The sequence below is a fragment of the Clupea harengus genome, chromosome 11 (genome assembly GCF_900700415.2).
Source record: "Clupea harengus chromosome 11, Ch_v2.0.2, whole genome shotgun sequence".
Lineage (NCBI taxonomy): Eukaryota > Metazoa > Chordata > Actinopteri > Clupeiformes > Clupeidae > Clupea > Clupea harengus.
In genome coordinates, this window is record NC_045162.1 from 20,203,788 (window position 1) to 20,231,711 (window position 27,924).

Consider the following 27,924-nt stretch of genomic DNA (forward strand, 5'->3'; position numbering starts at 1 on the left):
GAAAATTCACAGGAAAGCCATGATTATGTTGCCTCTGATTGACACTGAAAATGCTGGGACAACTGCTGTAGCTTCTGCCAACAGATCTGCTAAAAGCGTGGATAGCCAGGGTGCTCAGGGTATTACCGCAACCCTCAGGTGTTTCAGGAGAGGCTCGGACACGGAGGGAAACGGTGAGAACACCTTCACCTCTCACACTGCAGGACAGACACAGCATACACACAACAAGCAACATGAGTGTGTCATGTTTAAAAGCCTTTACCCGAAGATCTTAGGTCTCTCATTGGCTTTCTCTTTCACAGGGGTGTCTGTTTATCTCTGCCCTGCTCAGAGATGTTTGCCAATTAACACTTAATCACCGTGCCCTTGTTACTTTGTAATTGTAATCACAGTTGATTACAGTGTAACGCACTTATTATCAATGTATAACTACACAGCCATACCCCATACTTCGACATGCCCTAATCATGGAATATGTGCATACAAAGTATCAGTATGTAGCTACGCTTAGTTACTCAGTATGTGACACTGAGCTGCACTGTATTGACTAGTGTAGTTACAATGTAACAGGCACTATTACTATACGAGGTGCAGCTATTAAATAATGAGACTAATGCTGTAATGCAATTGTAATGAAGGAAACTCATTATACTCATATAACTCGTATATACTTGTAATAACAGTTGTTATTTAACAGCCACACCTCGTATATACAGTATATACCTATTGGTTGCAATTGGAGACAGCTCACTCAGTCTCATATAGTGCATTAAGTCAATAAGGAGCTTGATACTAATGTTTTGGCACAGAAAACTGATAAACTCAGTGCTCCCCATTGCTGCTGTGTCAACACAGATCAGAACAAATCAAGGTTCAGTCCTTGTGGATTATTTTCCCAGAAAGCAAAGTGCACCGTGTGGTCTCATTACTAAGATGTGTTGCTTTAAACTGTAGCCATAGAGCTGGGCACCCCGCATGTGTATCTCGAGTTTCTCGAGCATCTGGAGCTCTGGGCAGCTCAGGAAGAGGGTTCTCCTTGGCTTTATTTGCATCTTGGTGTGTTGAGGCAGTGGTAAACGTTCATACTTCTTCATAGAGCGTCTCTGTTTGGGGTGTGTGAGTGTGTCTGTTTATGTATGTGTCAGTGCGTGTGTTTGTGTGTGTTTGTGTGTGTGTGTGTGTGTGTGTGTGTGTGTTAAAGCGTTCCTATCCTGTGATGAGGAACCTGTAGTGTCTGTAAGTTGGGGCAGGAAAAGTGGGGCGCGGGTAAGAAGCAGGTGGCGATTCCGTTTGAAGCGAAGGGCAGACTCGGGCCGTAGAACACCTCCTCCTTCCCCTCTGAGCTCACGTCCAGAACCTGGCAGACAGGAAGAGCACAGCACAGGTACATATCATGCCACAGGAAAACATCACATCACATCACGTCACATCCTGGCAGACAGGTACAGCACAGGTACACATCATGCCACAGGTAAACATCACATCACATCCTGGCAGACAAGGTAAAACAAGTCACAGGTTAACATCACATCACCTGTGCCCATCAGGTGAGTTAAGGTCAACCCTTCAGACAGCTCACCTGAATGCAGGCTAAGGGTTCGTTTGTCCAGATGGAGTATCCTCCCACCACGTAGATCCTGTCCTCGTGGACCGCCACCCCAGCCTCGTTCTGGCCTGAGTGGAGACAATTAACGTTTGCTGCATTTTCCATTCAGTTCCATTCTTAAAATTGATACAGCGCCATTAACTCGAGGTGCTTGCGGAAGACAGGTGTGTTTCTGATAAACATCTCACCCCCCACACACACACAACACACACCTGTGAGTAGGCCAAAGAACCGCTGGTCGATGTAGATTCTCACACACACACACACACACACACACACACACACACACACACACACACACACACACACACACACACACACACACCATACACACGTATACACACACACACACACACACACACACACCATACACACACACACACACACACACACACACACACACACACACACACACACCTGTGCGTAAGCTAAATAAACAACGTGCCCATTGATCAGCCTCAAAGTGGTAGCAGTCGATGTGTCCCACCAGGATAAGGATGCTCACATAGACACACACACCATACACACACATATGCACATACACACACAGACACAGGCACACACACACACCTGTGAGTAGGCTAAACGAACAGCGCGTCCACTGGTCGTCGTCAATGTGGTAGCAGTCGATGTGTCGCACCAGAATGCGGTCATTGTTGTAGTCCAGGTCGTTTCCGCCCAGCACGTAGAGCTGTCTCCCCACGGCCGCCATCACATGATACACACGCCTCTGCAGCATGGAGCTACGCGCTAACCACTGGTCCTGAGAGAGAGAGAGAGAGACGATAAGAAGAAGAATGAGAAGACACTTCAGGAATGGATCTGCAAATGTATAGAATACACTATCTATATATTTGTATATTTGGACGCATAGTTGTATATATTCACTATATTTATATATTTGTATTTTCATCTATGTTTGTGTCTGTTTGTGGTGTGGTGTAGTGAGGTGTCTGAGCATGGTGTTGAAGTCTATTTGTTGAAGTGTATGCAGAGCTGTATGACTGTGAATGTGCACGTGTTTGCATCCGTGTGTCAAAGGGTGTGTTTGTGCTTTTGTGTGGAAGAATGTACATACACACTTGTGTGAGATAATTGTGTGTGTGAGAGAGACAGCGAGAGAGCAGGTTAATGTGTGTGTGTGTGTGTGTGTGTGTGTGTGTGTGTGTGTGTGTGTGTGTGTGTGTGTGTGTGTGTGTGTAGAGTGAAGCTGACGGGTGGCCATCTGTTGAGGGTAGTGTGGGTGGGGGGTTGGTGTTTCTGCCAGGTGAATGTGAAGCCCCGGTGAATACCAATGAATCTCTCTACTCTCTACAACTCTCTTTCTCATCCCCCCCCTCCCTCTCTCTCTCTCAACTCTTTACTGCCCTCTCTCCTCTCTCTCTTTCTTTGTCAACTGCTCTTCCTCTCTCCCTTCCTCCATCTCACTCCTCTCTTTTTCTCCCTCTTTCTTGATATCCCCCCCTCTGTTCTCTTCCCTCTCTCCTTCTTGCCCTCTCTCCCTCTTTCATTCCCTCTCTCTCTTCCTGTCTTAACTCAACACATCTGGTTTCCCCTGCAGTTATAGTAGATGTTAACCATGTCTTCTTTAACTCGGGCCAGGCCACAACACATCATCTTTTTCCCCACAAACATTCCTTCACATTCTCTCACTACCGGTTACCTGAGCAGGGTCATACACCATCAATCTGTTCTGATACTGGGCTGTATTTGTTACGCCACCTGTAAAGCACGCACACACACACACACACACACACACACGCACACACGCACACAGACAGAGAGAGAGAGAGACCAGCATACTGGTGAGCCAATAATTACAAGTACTAGTTGTGTCTATGAGCACTGGTTGTGTCTATAAGTACTAGTTGTGTCTATGAGCACTGGTTGTGTCTATGAGCACTGCTTGTGTCTATGAGCACTGGTTGTGTCTATGAGTACTGCTTGTGTCTATGAGTACTGGTTGTGTCTATGAGCACTGCTTGTGTCTATGAGCACTGGTTGTGTCTATGAGTACTGCTTGTGTCTATGAGTACTGCTTGTGTCTATGAGCACTGGTAGCTCTGGTTGATCAATACAGCTGGTGTAATAATAAAGGAAAGCATTTTCAAGTGTTCCGGCTGTGGAATACTCAAACTCATTACCATACATTAATGCACTGCCCTTTAAGACAAGACTTGTGTAAATGCAGAGGTGGACATCACACATTCCTATGGGTACTGGGGTTGACTGGCAGGGCATGCATTCTCATTACACTGGATGCGTTACTCAAGCTGTGGCCTTCACAAAATATGATATGATCAACACAGTGATCAAATGACAGATAGGACAATATGATGGTGTCATGATATTTTGCATACGATACAATATTATTGAGACTCTTTTGACAATGCAGTAAGTACTGCAATTCTGTACAATAAACTGTGACTTATTTCTCCCATATATCACGTGTCGTATACTGGGAGTCTTTGCAGCCAGCCTAGCGTGGAGAATTTGTTCCAGACTCTGACTTCCTTTTCCAGTTTCCGCTGTGATGCAAGAGAAGAACAAGGTCTTGCACCATATTGTGGATTTTAGAAGCAATGTTACCAGCTGATGTATTTCACAACATTAAATAAATAAATATTGCGATACTTGGTACTTGGCCATGGTATCGGTTTTATATTGTGGCGAAACATACTGACTACTCGATACTAATACTACACTCTATCGATTTCTTCTCCCACCTCTAATATGAAGGTTATTGAATCAATGTTTGTATAGATTGTGTTTTGACAGCATCACTCTTTTACAGTTTTGTCTGTTTTTTCTGTAAAGTGTGTTAGAGTTAGGGTTGTGGTGTGTACCTGACACCCAGAGCAGGCCGTCAGCGACACACCCCGCGTGGCAGGACAGCGAGCGGTCGAATGGCTGGACAAACATCCACTTGTTCCTTTTGGGGCAGTAACGCTCGACAGACGGCAGCACCTGCCTGAGCTCATTGCGGCCGCCCACGGCGAAGAGGAACTGTCCGAGCACGCCCAGAACAAAGTGCTCGCGGCACGCCTTCATGGGCGCGATGTCCGTCCAGCGGTTGGCGCGCAGGTCGTAGCGGCAGGCGCTCCTTACCGCGCACGTGCGCCCGTTGGTCTGTTCCACCTCGCCGCCCGCCACAAACAGGAAGTGACCCATGACAGCCACACAGTGGTGGCTCCGCCCGGCGGGCATGGGTGCCAGCTCGCTCCAGTCCGACCCCCCCGGCACCCGCACCCCCTGCATCTGATGCTGCTGCTGCTGCTGGCCCCCCCCTTCGGTCTGCACCCCCCCACCCCCGGGTCCGGCCGGGTTGAAGTAGCGCAGCTCTCGCACGCGACTGACCTCCCGCTTCCTCCCGCCGGCCACGTAGAGGGTGAGGGAGCGGAAGCGGGGTCGCGTGCGGGCCGTCTGGCGTAAGGGCTGGACGAAGGTGCCGCGCTGGTAATCCAGGGCCTCCTCCACCAGGCTGGCGTGCAAGAGAGGGTGCCCGTCCGAGAGGTGGTGCAGCACGGACGACTCCATCAGGCCGTAGCGCACGTGCTGGAGCAGGTCCTCGGCGTACTGGTAGCGACAGTCATGCTCCAGCCAACGCACCACCAGCTGAGAGAGAGGTGGAGAGAGAGGGAGAGAGAGATGGGGGGGGGGGAGAAGAAGAAGGAGGGATAGAGAGAATAGAAAAAATACATAAAACAGATATAACTGGATACAGAGGGGGGACAGAGAGACATCATATGAGAGAGAAGAAGAACGAGTATGATAGTGAGTGATTGTGAAAATGAGTGTTGGAGAGGAAGAAAGATAAACAGACAAGAGATGGAGAGATGGAGAGACGGAGAGAGAGTAATGAGGAGAGAGAAACAGAGGGTAAAAGGAAAGTAACTGAGAGAAGCAGATGCACAATGTGAAAAAGATAGAGACAGAGACAGAGAGGGAGATGAAGAGAGAGAGAGGGGGTGGTGAGGGTGCTTGCAAGGGAGCTCATTAGTATTCCATGCGGTGTGTGTGGGGGGGGGATCGGGAGATCAAACCGCTCGAGTGAAAAGGATATTGTGCAAAGCTTGGCGGGTGAGATGGACACTGCGCGTGCTTCCACATCACACAGATAGCTATTGTGTTCTCACAATACCCTTGCTTAATTTCACACATATACACATGCACATACACACACACACACACACAGTAACACACACACACACACACACACACACACACAGTAACACACACACACACACAGTAACACAAGGGCAGAGGTGTATCCCTAGTCTGGGAAATAAATATGCAAATGGTTCACTGCATTACCTTCCACACACACACACACACACACACACATGCATACACATACCCACACGTACCCACACATACCCACACACACACACACTGCACAGAGTAGGAGGAGCAGGACAAAGGCGAGCTAATTGAACTTAAGAGCAATCTGAGGTTGTTTGGCAGCAGAGGCACGCAAGTGTGGGCGAGATGGCCACAGATAAACGATCTCGCTATCAGCCAAACAAAGTGGCTTTTAACACTATCAGCACACAGGCAGCAAACTTATTACAGCTGAGCTGAGCTGGGCACGCACACACACACACACACACACACACACACTCATGCCTACAACCCTTTCTGTCACGCACATACATACAGACAAGATAGAAGAGCACCCAAGTCACAGCATTACCCAAAGACAGTAGGAAGGTCACTATCACACTCAATCCTTTAATCCTTTCCCTTGCTTCTTTAGATCATTTCCCAAAACTACATCTCTACATTTTTTTATGTCCCAAACCAAAGATTTCTATCAGTGAACTATTTCTACGCCATAGAGGGGACATGACAGAAACACTAAACGTTACACACCAACACAGCAAACACACCAACTCACCAACACCTCTTTGCCTCACACAACCAGACCAGTCCAGTCCAGAAGATATACCGATGCGGTCAGCCCGGAACCAACAGAAGCCCACATTTATTTAACATCTTTTCTTTCAAATGTTTTCCGTCTTTCTCCCTGTACACTTACACTCTTGCATTACACTCAGACATTGATCAAAATGTACAGAGGAAGGATACAAGCTCAGTGATGCATAGTTTTGATCTATGGATTTTAACTAGGGATGCACCGATACCACTTTTTTACAAACCGATACGAGTACGAGTATTTTAATTTGTGTACTTGCCGATACCGAGTACCGATACCGATACTTCTTAGATTTGGTCTCCATGAAAGTGCAATTAATTTGGAGGCAGATTTTATTTTATCCTCTGCAGATTATGTCAAGCCTATTGTACAAAATTAACAGAAGGCTATCCCAAGCCAAAAATAAACAGAGCTTTCTGGTTTTAACACACAAAAAAAGCCTTCAAACAGACAATATCATCACATTAGACAAAATGCAAATATAACCAGATAAAGGCAATTCAATTTGCTGCATAGTTAACAACACAGTCTGCTTAACAAAAAGTGAACAGAACTATTACTGGATTAGCACAAGAGCACATTTCAGTTACAAAAGGATCAGAAGAATCTCCTGCTCAAGTACACAAACAATCACTTAACCTATGTGGCACAGTCTTTCTCTCTAACTCTCTCTCTCTCTGTGTGTGCGTGCGCGTTTTTTTCTTTTGCAAGACGTCAGTTAAGATTGGTTACTTCGGTCTTGCGCCACTAGCATCAGTGAACTCTGTGTACTTAGCACTATGGTGTGTCTTCAGGAGTTTAATCAAATCTTGTGTTAAACAAAGTACTTTCCTTTCCGCCCCTCGACACCGTAGCAGTGCAGATCTTACACTGTGCCTTACTCCTGTCGTCGTCATTTATCTTAAAATGAGCCCAAATCGCCGTTAAGGCAGCATAACGGAATTGCTAATCGCTAACGAGATGCTAGCAGCTACATTTAGCGAAACCTGTATACTGAAATACTTTGACACCATGACAAACTTTCCTAACACAGTCAAACATCAAGCAAATGCAACACAAGACGGCAAATAAGCTACTTACTAGTCTGGCAGAGAGTGGTAGGACAGGTAGGACAATAAATCACATTTTGTGTCAGCATAGCCCGGCCAGTTTGATGCAGTGAAATACTGATGAGTGGTATCGGTGCTTGGTATCGGCAATTCAAAACGAGTACGAGTATTTTAACGAAGTATCGGCACCGATACCGATACTGGTATCGGTATCGGTGCATCCCTAATTTTAACATACAAATGTATTTACATCCTTAGGATTTTGATGAACACCTGGCATGAGGCATGTTGAGAATACATTTAAAACTGGACACTTCTTTTACATTCTATCCATCCATTTCTTTTATCTTGTATCTTCTCTGCCTCCTATTTTTACAGACAGAGCATAAATAAGCAAAAAAGAGAAAGAGACAGAGCGGGGGAAAGAGAGAGAGAGAGAGATGGAGGAGAGGGAGAGGTGGGCACTGCACTGTCTGTTGACTGTGAAGGTCACACTGGATCAGAGAACTTCCTCGGGGCAGAGAATAAATTAACTCCCCGAACACACACACACACACACACACACACACACACACGCACATACACCCGAAAGAAAAGAGCAAGCGAGAGTGAGAGAGAGAGAGTGCAGTAAAAAAAGGGAGAAAAAGCAAGCAGAAGAGACACACACACACACACACACACACACACACACACACACACACACACAGGAGAAAAAAAACAAAGTGGCAAGAAAATGTGATTTCCAGAGCGTGAGCCTTAGCGAGCCTCGGCGAGTGTGGCGTGTGACGATGATTGACGGGCAGAACTATATCAGGGTGGCGTCATCGGGCACACGCTCCAGCGGCAGGACCACGCCAGCCGCAGCCCCGGCGCCCATCACGCTTCCGTCTGATGCCCAAATTAACCTTCCCGGCGCAGTGAAGGGGGCCAAAAGCGGCCTAATCAGGGCCTGATTATGGCGGCGGCGGCTGGTTAAAGGGTCAGGGTAATTGTGGCATCAGAGGCCTGATTGTTTTCAATCAGAGGGCTGGCCAGAGTGACAGCCAGGGGATTGGGGTTTCTGATGAAACCGCGGTGGGTCTAATCAGGAGGGAGGGGGTGGAGGAGGGTGGGGTGGAGGGGGAGTTTAAAGGGGTGGGGGGGTTGGAGGGGCTGAAGGGAAAAAGAGGAGGAAGAGGAGGGGGGGGGGGCCTGATTGGTGCAAATGAACAGTCACAGTCACAGTCACAGCACTGCCACAACCACCCCCCCCCCCCACCAGCTGACTTGTCTGCACATCTACTTCCCCTACCTTTGTCAGCTCAACACACAAGCACACATACATACACACAGGCATACACACACACACACACACAAACACACGTACATCCACACACACACACACACACACACACACACACACACACACACACACACAGTGCTAAATACGGATTTGCTGGCAGGCAAAGGACTTGTGTGGGTGTGTGTGTGGGTGTGGGTGTGTGTGTGTGTGGGTGTGTGTGGGTGTGTGTGTGTGTGTGTGTGTGTGTATGTGGGTGTGAGGAGACTGTTGAACTTGACACAAGAAAATGTGCTCTTAGGGAGAGACTAAAACAAAGGGGACACAGGGGGAAATATTGATAGGATATCTAAACATTTCCACTCATCCACATTATCACATTAACCCACCCACTGCACTATGTCCACTCTGCAATCTCAGACTGTATCCCTGACCACTAATCTGCCTGCTAAACCCAACCCTACTCAGGAGACCTACTCAGGGTTCCACTGATATTCTGGCCATCAAAGTGCAGGTAATGTTCCCGCAAGTAAGTACAAACGCTCTGTCCACCAAAACATGAAAGCAGCATAGTGCATCCACATCTGGAGAGGGATAATTAGAACGTTTTTATCGACACACAAAGTAGGACTGAAGAGATTTTCCACAAGCCAAACTTTTCTACGCCTGTACACTGTATATGTTAATAACATAAGGTGTTTACCTGTCAAATTACGTCCAATTCAAATGGTTTAATGCACAGTCCAACACAAAGCCCTTTTCCTGTGTATCAGTGTAGCATGTGTTTCTGTTATATCAGAAATGTGTTGCTCGCATCTTAGCACATATCACACTCTGCGTTAGCTCAGCTCTGTTCAAACTTCACTATTATCCGAAGGTCTTCTCACGCCGCAGCCCCAGGTGTCTACTAAACTGGAACCTCTGGAACCCTGGCTTCACTAGCTTGTGATATGGGTAACACATTGGCTGTATCATAAGGTTTCAAGGTGAGCGGAACATTTGTAAATACGATAACCAACTCAACTAATTCTTTAAGCAGGCTGAGGACTATGCATCTGTTGAAAATCATAGATTTGGTGAAAGATACTATTCATTGACAGATTTCCCCATCATTAATCACAAACTATTGTCTTTATTGTGTGTGTGTGTGTGTGTGTGTGTGTGTGTGTGTGTGTGTGTGTGTGTGTGTGTGTGTGTGTGTGTGAGAGAGAGAGAGAGAGAGAGATGCTTACCTGCCAGATCTCCTCCTCGCTGAGTGAGGTGAGGCGGTCACTCTTGAGCACCTCCCTGAGGAGGCGGTAGGGCAGGAGCAGCACCTCCTCCTGGTGGGAGCGCTGCAGCTCAGCCAGGTGCTCCACTAGGAAGGCCACCGTTGCCTCCTCCAGTGCCGGCAGGTGGAACAGGTCGGCTAGCCGGTACAGGTCCAGGTAGTTCAGACTGCTCAGCTCCTGCCGGCACACACACAGGAGTCAGCTTAACACAGGAATGAATAGGAGGATAGGTATCTATGGGGACAGGAGTGTTAGGTTAGGACAGGAGTCTGGATGTTCAGGCGTGTAAGGTTAGGACAGGTGATGTGGTTCAGGGCAGTCCATTGTGCGGACAGATGTGTTGAGTTAGGCAAGGCTCGTGTAAGGACAATAACTTGAGCACATTTTGTTACATATTTTTTAGCTTTGTTATAGTTTGGTCCGGATCATTTAAGGTATCAATCAGGACTGAACTGAAATGAATGAAGGCTAGATCAGACTTTAAGATGGGCCATGACTAGTTCAGATCAGAGTTAAATGAATGAAGGCTAGATCAGACTTTAAGATGGGCCATGACTAGTTTGGTGTAATTAGGTTACATTTGAAAGGGTTAGATTCTGGAGACCCAAAATAATTAAGCAATATAGTACGAGTGCGAGTGGGGTAGGTAAGGGATATCACTCGTACTATATTGCTTTTATAAAACTATTTTATAGTCAACCAATTAACATTCAACCCGAAGTTATTGATTACAATTTTTTTTATTTCGCCATTGTTTCTCCGCAACAAAAAAATAGTTCCATTGTCAACGTCTTTTGGAATTATAAGAACTTTGAATTAACGGTTATCGCTTAATTGTATCAACGTGCTATAGAATGTTTCATCGCGGAGTGATTTAATATTAGCTGTGAAAAGTCCGAGTTGGAATGTCCTGGGATATTCCAACTCATGGAACGTCTCTTGTCCAATCAGAAACAGCTAAATAATTCAATAGAACCCAATTGTTTTATAAAGCAAAATAACACATGGCAGTCTTATGATATATGATATATGACACCGCAGTAGTGTACAACCATCTTTGAGTCATGAGTCATGAGTCATGAGCCCTGAGCCATGAGCCCGACAGAAACTACCTCTGACTCCACCGACACAAAGGGGGAGAGGCTGATATGAGATCAACATAATAAGATGCTGAGATAATGAAAAGAGTGAAAGTAAGAGGGGGGGGGGAGAGGGGGAGAGAGAGAGTGAAAGAGAGAGAGGTAATGGAAGGAGTAGACTGCCATCTATTGGATTCACCAGAAACTGTACGGCTCACACACACACACGCAACCCTCAGATGACATTCACTCCACTGAACCGGCTACTCATTGAACCCCGTTGTATACCTGTCACAGTATACTGTATGAATTAGGCTTATTATACACTTAACAGTGTGAAACACACCCATGGGCACAGCAAGCACTGTAAATTATATACAGCCTAACATAGACTAAAACACCCTGCACTGCATAGGAAGGACCCAGATGGCTATTGTCTGGCTCATTATTTCATCCAAATTGCAAATCTTACAAAGACCTGTAAGATCACAAGACGCAGTCAGAACCCCACAGCCTACAGCAGCAAAACCTATGGGACTGCACAGTGCTGCAAGTTGTTTATTCCACCAGCAGGTGGCGTATGGAATATGAGAGTGTGTGCACATGCAGACGGAAACAGTAAGTGTTTAAGTAATTGTACAAAAAAGAGGCAGGTGGAAAAAATTGAAAAGTACAGCAAGAAAGGCAGAAAGACAGAGTGAGAGAGAGAGAGAGAGAGGGATTAAAAATGTTATTTAGCTCTGTTATTTAATTCTGTTTGGTTGTTATTCCTTTTTGACTGTTATATCCTGGCAATATAGTATTGTGTCAATCCAACCCTTTTGAATCTGAGAGGGGGATAAAGACCGAGGGAGAACATCTGAAGGTCACCTGTATGAGGTAGTGTTGTGTAGGTCACCTGTATGAGAGTGTTGTGTAGGTCACCTGTATGAGGTAGTGCTGTGAAGCTCACCTGTATGAGGTAGTTGGAACACAAGCTGAGCAGCTCCAGCAGCTGCAGGTGACTCCCAGCAGCCAACACATCTTGGATCACCCCCGGCTCCAGCACAATCTGCACAGACAGGAAACAGCCTTGACCATCAGACATCATGATCAGGATTAACATACAATGCACAGATACTAGTTCATTAATCAGTTATTCACGTAAGCACGTGCTTTTTTCACATTTGACCTATTTAGTAGACTATGTGCCATCAGAGGAACCTGTTTAATAAAGTGTGTGCATATGGCCTCAGAAGCACCTTGTCTGAACACAGACGTTTGAAACTCCTCAGAGCCCAGAGCTCACAGGTCTGAAGCCCACCAGCACCAGCAACAGCAACAGCAACAGCTACGTACTGACCCACCTACAGGACTTGAACTGCTCCTCATAACTAGCACAACAGGGTCTTCTATGGGGTTCTTTATGGGCTGTTTTAATAAACCTGCATATTTTTTCCAACACGAGGAGTGGTTTGTTTGTTTAAGTTCTAGGACATCTTTGAGGATATTGGAAGCTTTAGTGTGCTGGATCTGCTCCTTCCAGACAGAAAACCAAATTTGATGCACATTCTAACTCAGACAGACAGACAGGTAGAGAAAGAGAGAGAGAGACAGACAGACAGATGGAACACATCTAGCCAAGATTGACCGATAGACAGACAGATGGAAAACAGAACGTGTGAGATGGAGAAAGAATGAGACAGACAGATGGAACACATCTAGCCAAGATCGACAGATAGACAGACATATGCACAGACAGACAGATAGAGAGATAAAGAGAGAGAGTGTGTGTGAGTGGAAAACAGAGAGTGAGAGGGAGAGAAAGAATGAGACAGACAGATGGAACACATCTAGCTAAGTTAGCCAGCCTGGATCTAAGCTGGACCTAGGTCAGCTGCAGACCACAGAGCCCTGATGCAATATCAGCGGCTATTTATTTAGAGTGTCTGTGTCTGTGCCGTCACAACAACCCGCCTCTCTGACATGTGTTTCACTCTGGCTATCTGTGTACATCTGTGTGCAGATCATCAATGTGAGCTAACATGCATGCGTCACATGAAGTCTCCCATCAGAGTCATGGTGCGGGGGGAGATAGAGGGAGTATTTGGCAGGTTTACAGAGCCTTTGTTGGCTCAGTGACAGTACCCGGAGCTCGGTGATGTTTTCCACGAGCATGACGTCTGAGCCGCGCTTAACACTGAGGCGCTAAAACCCAAAGATCATTTTTCCATATCAAAATATTTTGCTTGCAGTGGTTGTGTGGCTTCCAAAGCTCCCCTGATAAGGCTGAAGGGCCTGAAGGATCAACACACCACAAGAAAACAAATCCACACTGGAAGCGCATTGCAAAATTGTGTCATCAGGAAGGTTGCTCCATGCAAGGCTTTGTGATTCTGCTAAGGCGGACCTCATTTCTATATCTGTGAATGAACATCATTTAAATTCAGACGAATACATGCTCTTCAAATCCCTTCTGTCTGACCGTCTCTGATTGTGTGTGTTTGTATGTGTCTTCGTGTCTGTGTCTGTGTCTGTGTCTGTGTCTGTGTCTGTGTCTGTGTCTGTGTCTGTGTCTGTGTCTGTGTCTGACAGTCTTCGATTGTGTCTGTGTCTGTGTCTGTGTCTGTGTCTGTGTCTGTGTCTGTGTCTGTGTCTGTGTCTGTGTTCGTGTGTTCGTGTGTTTGTATGTAAGTGTCTGTTTGTATGTAAGTGTCTGTGTATATGTATGAGTCTCTGAGTTTGTCTGGGCAAGCTAAATTGGAGCAGCAGGTTGATGTTGGCCTACGCATAATTTCCTCTCATCCCCAGGGAAACACACAATTATTCCTAATTAACGGCATCAGCAGAAACAGCATCAGCAGAAACAGCAACAGCAGCAGCAGCAGCAGCAGCAGCAGCAGCAGCAGCAGCAGCAGCAGCAGCAGCAGCGGTGCTCCCCTGGCCTGGGCTAATCCACAGTGAGACATTGAATCTCCATCTCTCCACCGACACTGGGAACATGGCCACCCACACACCCACCCATCCACCCATCCATCCAGACAGCCACCCAAACAAGGGGGGCGGTGGAGGCTTGAGCAGTGATGGCGGATGGATGATGATTCAGTGTTTGTTGGTTCTAGTTCTAGCCGTGTCTCATGGAGAGCTTCAGCGCTGTCAGTAGGGGGGTATGGGGCAGGCGTGGGAGGGAGACTGCCAGGGGAGCGATCAGCGGTCAGAGAGGGCCCAGAGATGATGGGAATGCTCGCTTAATGTGTGCTGTCTGTGTAGGAGGAGATTCTGGCACAAACTTGGTGTGTGTGAGCATGTGTGTAGGCTATACGTACGTGTGTGTGTATGTGTGTGTGCGTGTGTGTGCGTGTGTGTGTCTGTGTGTGTCTGTGTGTGTCTGAGAGTGTATTCATGTCTATGGGCCGCATGCATCACTAGTAGGTCTGGACTAAAAACATGCTGAGTACATTTGTACACAGAAACGGTACTTATTAAAGGTTAACATGTTGCATGGTCTCGAGGTGGTGTACGCATAATATTTGTAATTTGCAGATTAACGACACCTAAGAGGAACTAACTGTGATGCAAGGAGGCAAAGATTTATCACTGCGGTCAGGAATTCTCACGTACGCATTGTTCATTGTGCAGGCCTAGTACTGCCATAACTTAACTGTAAACATAGCTATCGTGCATATTGTATGGGAAGGGGCAGCCCGGTTGACTTCAATTTATATTTTTAGTACAGAGGCCAATATTAAAATGTGTTTTGCAGCAATATAAGGTTTTCACAATATAATTGGCGTAACTGACTAAATGATTCGCATTGAAATATAGCCACCAGAAGAGGATAATAAGACTAGGATGTGCTGCAAGAGAAGTTCAAGTTCATCCACAGGTGCTCCTTCCGCGGGGAGGGTTACCTGGAAGATGTACATGCTTCTCCGACCCCATTTCAGGTGTGTCCTGACCCCTGTAAGGACCATTGTGAGATTGGACATGATTTTACACTGATGACTGACATCTTGAGATCTTTGAAGAAAATGGGTGTACGTTGTGCGTACATTGTGCTTGATAACTGACAAAAATGCTCTGTACAAAAATAGTGGAATTGGGCTTCCACATGATCCTACGGCAAGTTCTGCACAAAGATTGAGTGTGTCTGTGTGTGCCTGTGTGTGTGTGTGCCTGTGTTTTCTTTTCGGGTGTGTGTTTCTGTGTGAGACTGGTTGGTGTGGGAGTGAGAAGAGTGGCGCTCACCTGCCCGTGTAGGCGAAGTCGAGAGCATGCTTCAGTCCCACACACGTCACTCCCTGCCAAGGTCACCTCATCCGCCTCACTCTCCATCATACACAGGCTAAACATGGCGCTGGCAAGGCAATAAAAACAGCAGCAGGAACCAGGGTAAAAGAACAGGCACATACACACACCACACACACTTATATACAGACAAATATACACACATACTAAGTCAAGTTGAATGGGTTCATCAGACAGTTCAACATAGCAAAACAGCATTTAATAGCACACACACACACAGACACACACAGACACACACAGACACACACACACACACACACAACCACACCACACACACACACAACTGAGATCTGTTGCCTGTTGTCATTCCACTGATATCTGCACAACATTATTTGTCAGGTTAGACGTGTGAAAGCAAGAGTAATGACAGTGCTTATACACACACACACACACACACAAACACAAACACAAACACACACACACACCCCACTACCACAATGCTATATATAATCAGAGCGACGGTGCAGCCAGCCAAGTCATGCTCCCCACTGAGGCCACACTAATCCACAGGCATTGATCGCTGTCTCGCAGTGGGTGGATGGGAAAGACATTGATCAAAGCTCACACAGCACAGGAAGTGGGAGGCCCAGAGATCATAACAGAGGCCATGACTGAGCTAGCTCCAATAAATCGTCCTCCGCCTCTAGCACAGGAGGTCCCAACACACCCAACACACCACACACACACACACACCAACCACACACGAACACACACACCAACACAAATGTCCTTCTAAAGTACAGGAAAGACATTACAGAAGTTAACTTAGTGCCTACACACTGTGTCTCATTTCTCATCTCACTCTCTACCTGTAGCTGAAATAAGCAGTAGCCACCATCTGCGCCACAAACGACTAGCCGTGCTAGAAGAATTTACATAAGTGGGTTCCATAAGGGGCTTTAATTGTCCATTTTTGGTCACTGGTACACTTGTATGTACTTACTAACATGGAGTATCTACTGTATATTATCATGTCAAACCATTGTGGTTGTGCAGTGCCATGAGGATCCATCATTCTGGTGTGTATCTGGTTCTGAGCTACCAACTCTGTGCAGACCTGAGCCTAGTCCATGCAGAGTTAGAGAGGTCCGATGCAGGATTGTCCTGAAGCGCTTTGAGAAAGCGTTCCGATTCATGTTCTGCCTTGTATTAATGTGGCCAATCAAGTACCACTGCTTTTTTTGTGGTCTCCCTCAGCATGAAATAACTATGGCAGCTAAATTTATCCCTGTGGCCCCTTTATCCTCTATTCTGTCTTTTCTCTTTTTCAGAGAAGCTGCCACCCACACCATTCTAGATGAGTCTTTTTCCCTCCTACTCTATTGCAGCACAGCCTACTTCTGATAGGGTGACCTCACTTCACATTGTTTAAAACCAAAAAAAAGAGAGACCAAAAGTGTTTGTTAGGGCAGAACCCCTGTGGGAGAGAGAGTGTGTGTTAATTAAAACTCTTCCTGCCGTTGAGTTGACCATGAGCCACTCACCGCAACCTGGATGGGGATGTGTGTGTGGGTGTGTGTGTGGTGTGTGTGTGTGTGTGTGTGTGTGTGTGTGTTGTGTGTGTGTTGTGTGGTGTGTGTGAGGACAAGGTCAGTGCGTGAAGATGAGACCTGAGACCTGAGACTGAGACGTGTACTGAGGGGTGACTTCTACCTGAGGGGAGGCTGATGTAGTTGGGGTGGGGGTTGGTTCAGAGGCGGTGACCGTGACAAATGAGCCCCTGTTAGCACAGCTGCAGCAGCAGTCCGGGCAAAGATTTTGGAGTGGCAAAGGTTGGCTTAACAGTAGCTTTAGCAGATTCTGTGCTGAGGCGCTCTCTAGTTTATCGTACATGCAGTTTCCATTATAGATACAGGTTTGTCTGCTATGGTATGGTATGGTTAACTGTATACGATGCTGGTAACGAAGTCTAATGACCAGTAGAAAACAGTGTTATTGCAGCCATCCAAAAAACCATGAACAGCATTGCCTCTCATTACTTCATACCTCTGTTAAGTCAAGTGTTGTAGCTAACGGATATTTCTGCTGGATGTAAATATGCAAAGATCTTACATTTACAGTTCTTCGTTTCATACATCCTGGTACTTTATAGGGAAGGGAAGGTGTTTATAGTTTAGTGATGTGTGTGTGTGTGTGTGTGTGTGTGTGTGTGTGTGTGTGTGTGTGTTTGTGTATCGAAGCTCTGCCATCAGCATTGTTACAGGATGCTACCTCAACAGGTCTGAAGGTAATGTTCATTGTCTGACTTCCTGACTGCAGTAAGACACTGCTTTGAATGACAATATCCAGGATACCAAGGCTTCTACAATTAGCGCATCCTTCATTGTTTAACACTAACAGATTGCCACAGCTGCGCAACATGTCTGAGCATGGATGTTAGGCCATATTCCGTGTGTTTGGTGGATGTTGGGCCATATTCCGTGTGTTTGGTGGATGTTAGGCCATATTCCGTGTGTTTGGTGGATGTTAGGCCATATTCCGTGTGTTTGGTGGATGTTGGGCCATATTCCGTGTGTTTGGTGGATGTTAGGCCATATTCCGTCTGTTTGTTGAATGTTAGGCGATATTCCATCTGTTTGGTGGATATTGGGCCATATTTCTCAGAGGGGTTAAGAGGTAATTCGATGCGATAGAAGGAGACAGGTGATCAGGATGGGGCAGCTTTAGCTGTGCTGCTCACGCTTGATGGGGCATCCCATTCCAATCTGCCCCGTCTGGGCCATGGTGCCTCCAGACTGGGGCTGAAGAGGGTGGGAGTCTGGATATGGGTTTCCATTACTCGGAGCGTGTGATTCACTGGTGGGAGACGCTATCGCTCAGAAGGGAGAAGTCATATGTAACATCCTCATTTACAGATGCATACATAAACACACACACACACACACACACACACACACACGCACGCACGTTGCAGGGAGATCATGTGAAAAAGCATTTGTTAATGCAAGCATGGACACAGACTCTCTAGGCTTTAACACACACACACACACATGGACGCACACACATGGATGCACACACATGGACGCACACACATGCCCTGGTTTAAGGACCCTTGTCTACTTCACTGGAACTCGCACTGCTTCTACATAGCCTGCGGCTGTAAGACTGTTTTGTCTATTGTACTGTGTTGAGTATCAAATGCTGCACCGCAACCAATAAGTGGATGAAGACAAGATTGCGATCTGATATGTCTGGGTATTTGTGTAACTGATCATAGCATCGAATCCATTCTCTAATTGCACAAGAGGTGCTACAGTGCATAATGTCATGTCTGACTGTCTCTTTTCATATGAAAATACCTGTGGCAGTACTGTCCCCAGGAAAAAAAAACAATAACGAAATCAGCCTTCCGCACAGCTGCCTCTGCTCCCTCTCCACTTGGTAGGATGAAAGTCAAGCTACCTGGCCTGAGTAAATCCCTCCTTGGACTCCGGCGTAATCTCCCTCGCCTCGCCATTTCCAGGGGGATTTATCTCCCCTCTGCTTTAATCTGCTCAGCCCCTCCGAAAATCAAATCTCACTGCCGCTGCCAATGCTCTCCCTGGGCTGCGTCTCCAGGAGCCGCTCATTTCCTGCGTGCCCTACCTGGCTGCTCTCGCTCTCGCTCTCGCTCTCTACTCCCTCCACTCCCTCCCTTCTTTTCTCTGCTCTCTCCTCTGCATATTACCAGTCATCTGCACCCAATCTGTTCTGAAAACATTCCCCAAGCATACACACACACACATACAGACACGCACGAACAGACACAGACACACACGCACACGCACACAGACACATATGTACATACATACTCACGCTCACACACACATACACGGACACAAGCAAGCATATACACGCTTACACACATCCGTATGTTCAAAAGATCTGTTAGATTTCCGTACTGGTGTACATTTGGGGGAAGAACATAGTCTGCCATCAAAGACCATGCCTACCAGACCATGTTTGCATTAAAATGAACTCAAATGAACCTCACACAAACACACACACACACACACACACACACACACACACACACACACACACACGCTCACACCTGCACTCACACTCACACTCACACCCGCACTCACACTCACACACACACACACACACACACACACAACACACTCACCACACACACACACACACACACACAAACACAGGAGAGTATAGAAGCATAAAAGGGAAGAGAACAGATTGAGATGAGGAGCTTAATTCACTTGACTTGACTGCTTCAGCCAGACGTCATGCTTTCAAACACAGAAGCACCTTAATGACTTAGACTTTAGCCTGGCTCCAATCAGTGCAGAGTGCAGGTCCTGCTCAACCCCACACACGTCGGCCCAGGCTAAATAAGGCACCACCTTAAGGGCATAAGGGTGACATGTAGAAGCCTTTTTTCCTGTCTCTGTTCTGCAAGAACTCATTTGGCAGGGTGTGAAGTGGTGGGGGCACAGCTGACACTCCCCATGTAATGACAAGGCTTTGGGTGGATTTCACACACAAGACTCTAACAGGATTTGTTGACAGGCAACGAGCAATGGCTGACATGTAAATTAGATCAAGTTTGATTGATTCTGAGCATTGCTAGTAATGCCAATTCTGCTTTTCCATTGCTATTAACTTCCACTACTAGCCTCCTCTCTCCTCCATCTCGCCCCCTGTTTCCCTTCTCAGAGTGGTCTGAGGTATCAAATCTAGAGTGAAATGTGAAACGATGGCCGCGGGAGTCACATGTGACAGAAAACTCACCCTAAAGTAATCGCTGCACGCCGCAAGCACAGCCTTGTGGGCGTGGAACTTCTGCTCCCCGGCAACCAGTGTGACGTCACAAAAGAGGCCATCCTTCCGCTGCTGGTTGAGGGCGGAGAGAACGGAGTCCTGGTGCGACCTGGACTGACACAGCCTCTGGCCTTTCAGCATGTCCTGGGAACTAAGATGGAGAGAGATATGAAAAGATATATATATAGAGAGAGAGAGAGAGAGAGAGAGAGAGAGAGAGAGAGGGAATGAGAGGGAGAGAGAAATACAAAGAGAAGAGTGAAGGACACAGGAAAGTGATAGTTAAAATGTGGTTGCTGATGTCTGCCACGTATTGCTGTTTGGTAATACTACTCTATTTTTTCAGTCATGAATTGGAATTTGAATGAGAGAACGGGAGGAGGATAAAGGGGCCTCCAAGAACAGGCAGTTCTGTGTCTCCATTGTGAGACTATAGGCCCTCTCACCCTCTGACCCATGTGATGTCCACATGATGTCGTAAACCAAATACAGTTATGGCGTCTCTCTCTCTTTTTCTCTTCCATACACACAATCAATCTCTCTCTTTTTCCAATTCTTTCTCTCTATGCCTCCCTCCCTCTCTATTCCAAACAGACCCCCCCTCTTTTTCACACACACACTCTCTCTCTCTCTCAATCAATTTCTCTCTCTTACTCAATCTCTCTCTTTTTCTCACTATTTCTTTCTACCTCCATCCCTCCCTCTCTTTCACACACACTCTCTCACTCAATCTCTCTTTTTCTCACTCACTCACCCTCTTTCTCCTCATCCCTGTGCAGAAATATGTTCACTCTAATAAAAAAACAGCTTTGGCTCTCAGTATTAACAATATAACATTCAATGCATATTCATAAATGTCGAGATAAGACCTATACACAAGATGTGTATGCATGTAAAATCATATACAAACACACCGTCTATACACATATACACATACACAAGCATACACATATACACAAAAAAGAGATAACATGCGCATAGAGACAGAGTTGATGTGGTTAAAAAGGGGATCATTCATAATCATTCTGGTTGTTATGGGTAATATAGGTAAACACAGTCCCTCAGACAGTACCAAGCTCTGCAAAGACAAGGGCTCCACTATCCTGCTCCTCTGATGTATTCAAATCTGGAATCAGGTATATTTTTTAAAAATCAAATATTTCTTTCTAATGTTCCACACAGATGAAGTTCCACCTCTGCCTCTACTGCCCCTGTCTTACAGTGACCACCTTTCTGTTGCTCATTGATCTTGATATTTTGTGTCTGCCTTTCACTGTGTGTGAGTGTGAGTGTGAGTGTGAGCGTGAGTGTGAGTGTGTGTGTGTGTGTGTGTGTGAGTTTGTGTGTGGTGTGTGTGTCAGACCATACTTCCCCAGGATCCATCTCTGATTTACCATATATCTTTGACAGTGAAATGACACTTTGCCTACTCAAGCCAGATACCGTTGTAATTCATATTATCTTGCAACTTGCCCATTATCAAAGGAGAATATCTCTCTCTCTCTCTCTCTCTCTCTCTCTCTCTCTCTCTCCAGGGGTAGTAATGTCCAGATTGTAAGCACACTCAAGTATCCCAATGCTTTTGTGAATCCTACAAAAAGGTAGGTTTGGGATAACTTGCAACAAAAACTGCACATCAATGTCTATGAACTTTGGCTTGTTTGAGAAACCAGACACTAGCACACTTATGCTAACCATATGAGCCTGAAACACAAATGCCCACGTCTTTAAGGGTACAGGGTTTTGAGATTCTGCACCTGTGATATAAGACCATTGGGCCTCAGAAAACCACTTCCTTAACAAACATCACACACATCTGACTGATAAGCCTTGAGGACCATCAGTGTCTATATGCATGCATGGACTGGACTGGACTGGACTGGACTGGGACATTGCGGGGACCATAGAGCAGGGACACACAATGTAGCTGACTGGACCGGGGCTGATGTGGTCCATAACCAGACCAGATCCTTTTCCAGACCTGCTCCAGAGTCATTCACTGTGGGGAACTACAGTGACCTCAGACACAATAGCGTACCTGAGAAGAGGCTCAGAGGGCATTCTCCTGTCAGGGTGGTGGTGGTGGAGACGGGATGGATGGAGTGAAGGAGGAAGTGAGCTCTGGCTGGCTGTCACTTATTGTGGTAGCTTCACTGAGCCCGTCCAGTAGCCTGAAGAGAGGGCGAAAGTCAGTTAACATGAACGCTTAGTCTCACAGATACCCCCTGACAGACAGTGGACCTGATGTGGCACAGATTCGCCACAGATCCCTTGCAGAGACAGTGGTTGCCTTGTCAACTGGTGAGTTACAGGCATAGCAGGATGCTGGGGTGAAGGAGCTGTGCAGCACTAACACGGATTTCAGTTTTGTTTCACTACTCAACCCCATGCAGACTCATCAAGCGTGGGCTGACCCCAATACTCATCCAAATGAATCATCACATGAAAAATCACAATCATCACACACTCTCTCACACACACACACACACACACACACACACACACACACACACACACACACACACACACACACACACACCTATATATGCACAGATTGTACACCCAGAAACACACACTAGACCACTCTTACCTGGGGCACTGCACAATGTTGTCAGATTTTGTCAGTTATGTCAGTTTGACGCAGCACCAGTTTTGTGCGGAGGGACACAACCCAAAGCCTACTCACCCAGAAGCAGACCGTGGAGCACCCTAACACAGAGTGGGCTAGTCTATTAGTCATCCTGGTCAGGAGCAGTCTGAGACATGACTCTGGCAAACCCATATGCTACCCAGCAGAGCCACAGGAGGCCATCCAGGTGATTAGATCCTAGTCTCATCTGCGTTTAATGTCCTCCCATCTCCTGGCCATCTCCAGGGGCTATTGATCCAATGACTGAATGACCTTCAGAGGACTGCTGGCAGTCACCCAAGAGCAAAGTCAAGAGACAAGCAGGCAGAGAGAGAAAGAGAGTCTTAGAATGTTTCATTGGACCATATCTCCATTCTACTAAAGATGTTCAGACAGATTACCAGATGAAAATGAATGAAGCAGATGAAAAATACAGCTAAAACAACAAGCGACATTTTCAGCCAAGAACCTGACATGCACTGTTGCACTTGACCATGTGTCAGCTTGTTTATCAAGAAGGGCTAGTATTGCAATATTGCTGAATACATGCATTAAACGTAAAAGCGTTGCCAGTTTTCTCCAGTTTTCTCCGCAGGACTGCATCCTTTGCGGCAGCGTTTACTTTCATCATGAATGTTATTCGCCATGAATGTTGTTTGCATTCTACCAGAGATTAATCGATGAAAAGTCGGATAGGTTGGCCTGGTCTACGATGGAGACTGAGGCTGTTTTCGCGGGGGGAATCACCGTGCGTATGCCTCCACCATCACTTTTAAATCTCAGCCATCAACCCCTACCTGCTGACTCTAAAAAAGATCTGAGCCAGAGTCAGCTGCTATTCGGGTCAGGTTTCCTAGCAACTGTCCAGCTAAGGGGACAAACGGGATATTGGGGGGAATTTACAGATAAAACCTCCGCTTTGTTATAGTCCCTGCTGAGCGAGCCGTGACAACTGATTCAGAGACGTCCGATGCTCCATTTGACAGGACGGACGGACGGATGGACAGGCTCTAACAGTAACTCTAATGTGGAAAACATGACATCCAACATCACACAGCTATCTACTTACTTTTCAGTCGTTTCGGTTCTTCCTGTGTCAGTCGGATGTTGGTGGCCGTAAGCTACTCAAAATGAACGCATATCATTTAGTGGCACATTGGCTGAAGGTGAGTTGCGGCTGCTGCTAAATACCCAGCCTGCGTAACAGTTGTGTCCAGTGTATTCTGTAGACATACAGTGAGCGTATTAGCTAAATTGTTACACCGTAGCCCCGCCTATCCAAAACGGTCACATGCATTTTGGTCATGTGGGATACAGCGACACCACAGAGCCAGAACCACTTGACATATTTCAGTCCTGACCTGACACATGGCTTCTGATAGTAACACGACACCTTCACAAGTGCTATGAATACAGCCTGCAGTATGACTTTGATACAAGAGACTGTCATGTGAAATGGACAACAATAAGCTCTCTTTCTCTCTCTCTCTCTCTGTCTCTGTGTGTGTGTGTGTGTGTGTGTGTGTGTGTGTGTATCAGAGTAACGTTGGACCTTGTTTGTCCTATAGTCCACTGTTTTTTACCTGGTTACCCGTTCAGTGATCATCCTAAAATGCGTTTCCATCAATGGACCGTCGCGTCAAATGATCAGCTTATGATTATGTTTGGCTGGTAATGCTGTTCCCTCCCACCACCTCCCTACCTACTGCGTCCGCAGAGAAGCGCACAATGATGAGACAGGTCTTGACATTTGAGACCACACGCGGCGCTCCAATCATGAAGAGAATGACCTAGTCTACAAAAGACAGTCTATACTTGTGAGCGTATATTAATAAATGCCCTCTAAAGTGAGCATTAATCAAACTGATAATTACGCTGGAAAGTGTTCGCCAACTGCTTCCACAGGTTATGCCATAGGCAAACCCATGCATGGACGTATATTTCGTGGAGACCAGCGCCCAATAATTTAGGGGCATTCAGAAAGATAAACGGAGCTGAAAGTGTTCCCCCTCCCATAATGGACTTCTCTTACAAAGCTGGACAGTTAAATGCGGTTTTTGGGAAAGAAGTCTCATTTTTGCCAGAGGGTTGTGAATTTTGGTTTGAAAGAAGAAAAGGAACGCGTCGCTATGGATAAATTTCAAGCGTTGTGATGAATTAGTCCAAAAACGGCAAACGACCCCTTGGATTGGGCCTGATACCGTTACTAACGGCGGGTGCGGAGCATGTTTTTTCAACCTTTGCCTTTCAAGTGTCCATGCAGCGAGTGGAGCTTTCTGTATGGGACGGTGTCTCTTCTTGTGCCGGCCGCGCTCTGCTTATACTTGGGTACATGCTAAGCCAATAAAACGTGGGAAACTGTTCACGGGCTTGTGTCTGAATAAGTCTAAACTTTTTCGTTTCAAAATCCATGTGCGGCTGCCTATGTGTTTTCTTCAGATCACAATGACCGCTATGGTGGCACCTGTCTCCTGGATCGCAATAGCACTTCTTAACGGCGTTTATTTTGAATGTATTATTACGGGCTCTAATGTCACTCATCTGAAGAGCTACCTGTGTCATGGGAGATCGGACTCCTGCCAGACCGAGCTCCACAAGTTGCCCTGTGATAAAACTGCAGCGGACAGAGACGCTATCCTTACAACCATACGCGCACAGTCTCAGGTGACCGCAGTAGGCCTATTTGTTGGTTATGATAATACAAACAGTTCCGTGAATTGTATTTGTCTGTCAGAAGGTGTGAAAGCTTTCATTGCTGAGGACTGATAGTACTATAGGGTTTCTGTGAAGTAACAAACATGGAGGATTACTGCCCCCACTGTAAGCTGAGCTCACCTGTGATCATGTGCTCATATTCAGGTCCACAATGCAAACTAGTCACAGTTTACTTGGGGATATTTTATGCTGTTTTTTTTTCACTATGAGGACTCATACATGTCTCTATGAAGTATGTTTAATTAAAGGTAGAAGACTAGCCAGCATTATGATCATCATCATAAACACCATCTATTAGTGCTGTTGTTGATATTGTTGTTGTTATTGTTAGTGGTGTTAGTAGGAATTGTGGTAGTAGTAGTGATGGTGGTTGGTTAATGTTGGCTGACTTTAATGATTTGCCCTGTATGTCAGTTGTATGGTTGTGTTCAGGAAACTAAATGTAAAGACAAGCGTCATGTCGCTTCCTTGAGGAAGTTGTTAAATTTAAAAAATCAACCACAGGCCTGCATTAGATTTCTGCCTCCCAGCGAATGTCCAGTGGCAGTAAAACTAGCAAGCTAACCACCTAAAAAGCATGCAGAAACCTTAAAACATCAACACAGTTGATACTGACAAAAGCTTGCTAGCATGCTAACTTGTTTCTTTGGTTATATTGTTGGCAATGTCATACTGGGAAAGCTTTTCATACATTTTCACATGGAGGTTTGACCCCGACCACAGAACTATATAGTGCATAGTCTGGGTGGCCAGTGGGAAGGACAGGTGATCTCCTCCACATGGCTATGTACCATGAAAATGAATTTGAACATGATACCAAAACTGGTTGCCTATAAAAACATACATCCAAAAGTTGCAAATGTCTGCACACTGTTCCTTTAAACAATGTCGCAGATTAACCACTTCACTGAGTGTTTGTCTTGGCTGAATGTTAATTAGCCTTTGTCATCCGCTGCCTTCCAGGTCGTGGGCTGGCTGGTGATAGCCTCTATCATGCTCTCCTCTCTGCTGCTCACCTGTGTGGCCAGGTGCCACTCCCCAGTGAGCTACCTCCAGCTCAAGTTCTGGAAGGCGTACTCTCAGAAGGAAAGCAACTTTTTCGACAGCTACGCCACCGAGCACGCCAAGAAGCTTGCCGAGAGGAACATCAAGAGCTTCTTTGAGATGAGAACACCGGAGTCTCAAGCGACCCCTCCAAGGTACGCGTGGGAAAAGATCTCCAGGTTCTACAAGTTCGGGACCATGGATAAGTATTACAGCACGGTACACAAGTATGTGGAGACGTGCAAGAACCCTGAGAACCCTATTAGAGTCCTTTCGACTAAATCAGGTGACATCTCTAACCCAGCAGCCCTGGACTTTGTGAACGAAGGCACAATGATGCTGTGAGATTAAGGTCATGAGGTCATTTGGTTGGAAATGTTTTCAACTGCACAGCATTTCCATTTTTATGATGTTTTGAAAAATATTTGAAGACTTTTAGAAGAAGTGAATGTTTTTGTACTTATTTAATATATGATGACGTTTTGTGTGCTTAAAACTGATATTTAGATTATGGAGTGTATAACCCATTGTGGTGTTATATTTTTTCTCAAATAAGAAGCACAAGTATACTGAGCTTTTGCTAATGATCTAATATAAGTTTTACAAAGGTTCAGTTTACAATCCTTGGTTTATTATTTGCCTTATGTCCTTCAATAGGAGATATATTTTACAGCATAAACCTATTCATTGTTCTATCTGCTTCCTAATTTGTAATGAAAAAGTCGTCACAGAAGCTTTTGCAAAACATGAAGATACATCAGCGAGCAGATATTGTTTACCAGTGTTTTGAATGAGCGTTTTTCTCTGTGGTCAGCTCTCTCAGTTTCAGTTCTATCTAACATCCTGTGTGTTACATGGGAAAGGAAATCACATGCAAAGCCATTAGGTGGAGAATTGTGCCTGATGAATCACAATAAATGCCTGGCCAGTGAAAGATTTACCGTATCAAGGATCAAGGAACATAAGGATCATAACACATCTATCTTATGTTATCTTATCGGTTGCTACTTTGTGTTAAATAAATCCAAGCAGTTCACTAATGTTCACTAATTGATACTGCTTATATATGCAACTACTTCCAGATGCTGTGCAAAGTCTGCCCATTGTCTGTTTAGAGCACTTCAGCATGACAAGGTCTTCAGATGCATTAGTGAGGAGAAATAGCAAATCTTTTAGATTTACCCACAAGCCCACAAGGAAATGAAAGTGTGGTGTTTTCAACCACTTTCCTCTATCCATAATGTCACGTATATGCTTAGGTCTTTTGGGTT

General features: G+C 45.9%; 1 protein-coding gene and 1 pseudogene across 3 annotated transcripts; one reads left to right on the top strand and one right to left on the bottom strand.

Moving 5' to 3' along the window:
• Positions 1-398: 398 nt before the first annotated feature.
• On the bottom strand, positions 399-24,117 carry klhl32 (kelch-like family member 32). Of its 3 annotated transcripts, none has more exons than XM_042709115.1 (11): positions 23,964-24,117; positions 22,952-23,177; positions 22,304-22,436; positions 20,236-20,416; positions 12,173-12,271; positions 10,103-10,318; positions 4,453-5,221; positions 3,270-3,328; positions 2,177-2,369; positions 1,580-1,674; positions 399-1,357 (listed from the first exon to the last, which is right to left on the bottom strand). In XM_042709115.1, exons 3-11 carry the CDS (start codon positions 22,324-22,326, stop codon positions 1,196-1,198), a joined length of 1,797 nt encoding a protein of 598 aa, XP_042565049.1. In that variant the 5' UTR covers positions 22,327-22,436; positions 22,952-23,177; positions 23,964-24,117; the 3' UTR covers positions 399-1,195. The 3 variants fall into 3 exon arrangements, with proteins under 3 accessions (XP_042565049.1, XP_042565048.1, XP_042565050.1); XM_042709114.1 differs by having other exon boundaries at positions 22,952-23,180; XM_042709116.1 differs by lacking the exons at positions 22,952-23,177; positions 23,964-24,117 and adding an exon at positions 22,856-22,943.
• On the top strand, positions 22,359-27,164 carry LOC105897622 (annotated as a pseudogene).
• Positions 27,165-27,924: the final 760 nt, after the last annotated feature.

Bases quoted from the DNA above. Each gene is read 5' to 3' on its own strand.
- klhl32 (XM_042709115.1), bottom strand. From the start codon at position 22,326: ATGCCCTCTGAGCCTCTTCTCAG. The intron at 10,319-12,172 runs GTGAGCTTCACA...GTGTGCCGGCAG, and splicing joins GTTCCAACTACCTCATACAG to GAGCTGAGCAGTCTGAACTA. The intron at 2,370-3,269 runs GTAACCGGTAGT...TCTCTCTCTCAG, and splicing joins TGGTGTATGACCCTGCTCAG to GACCAGTGGTTAGCGCGTAG.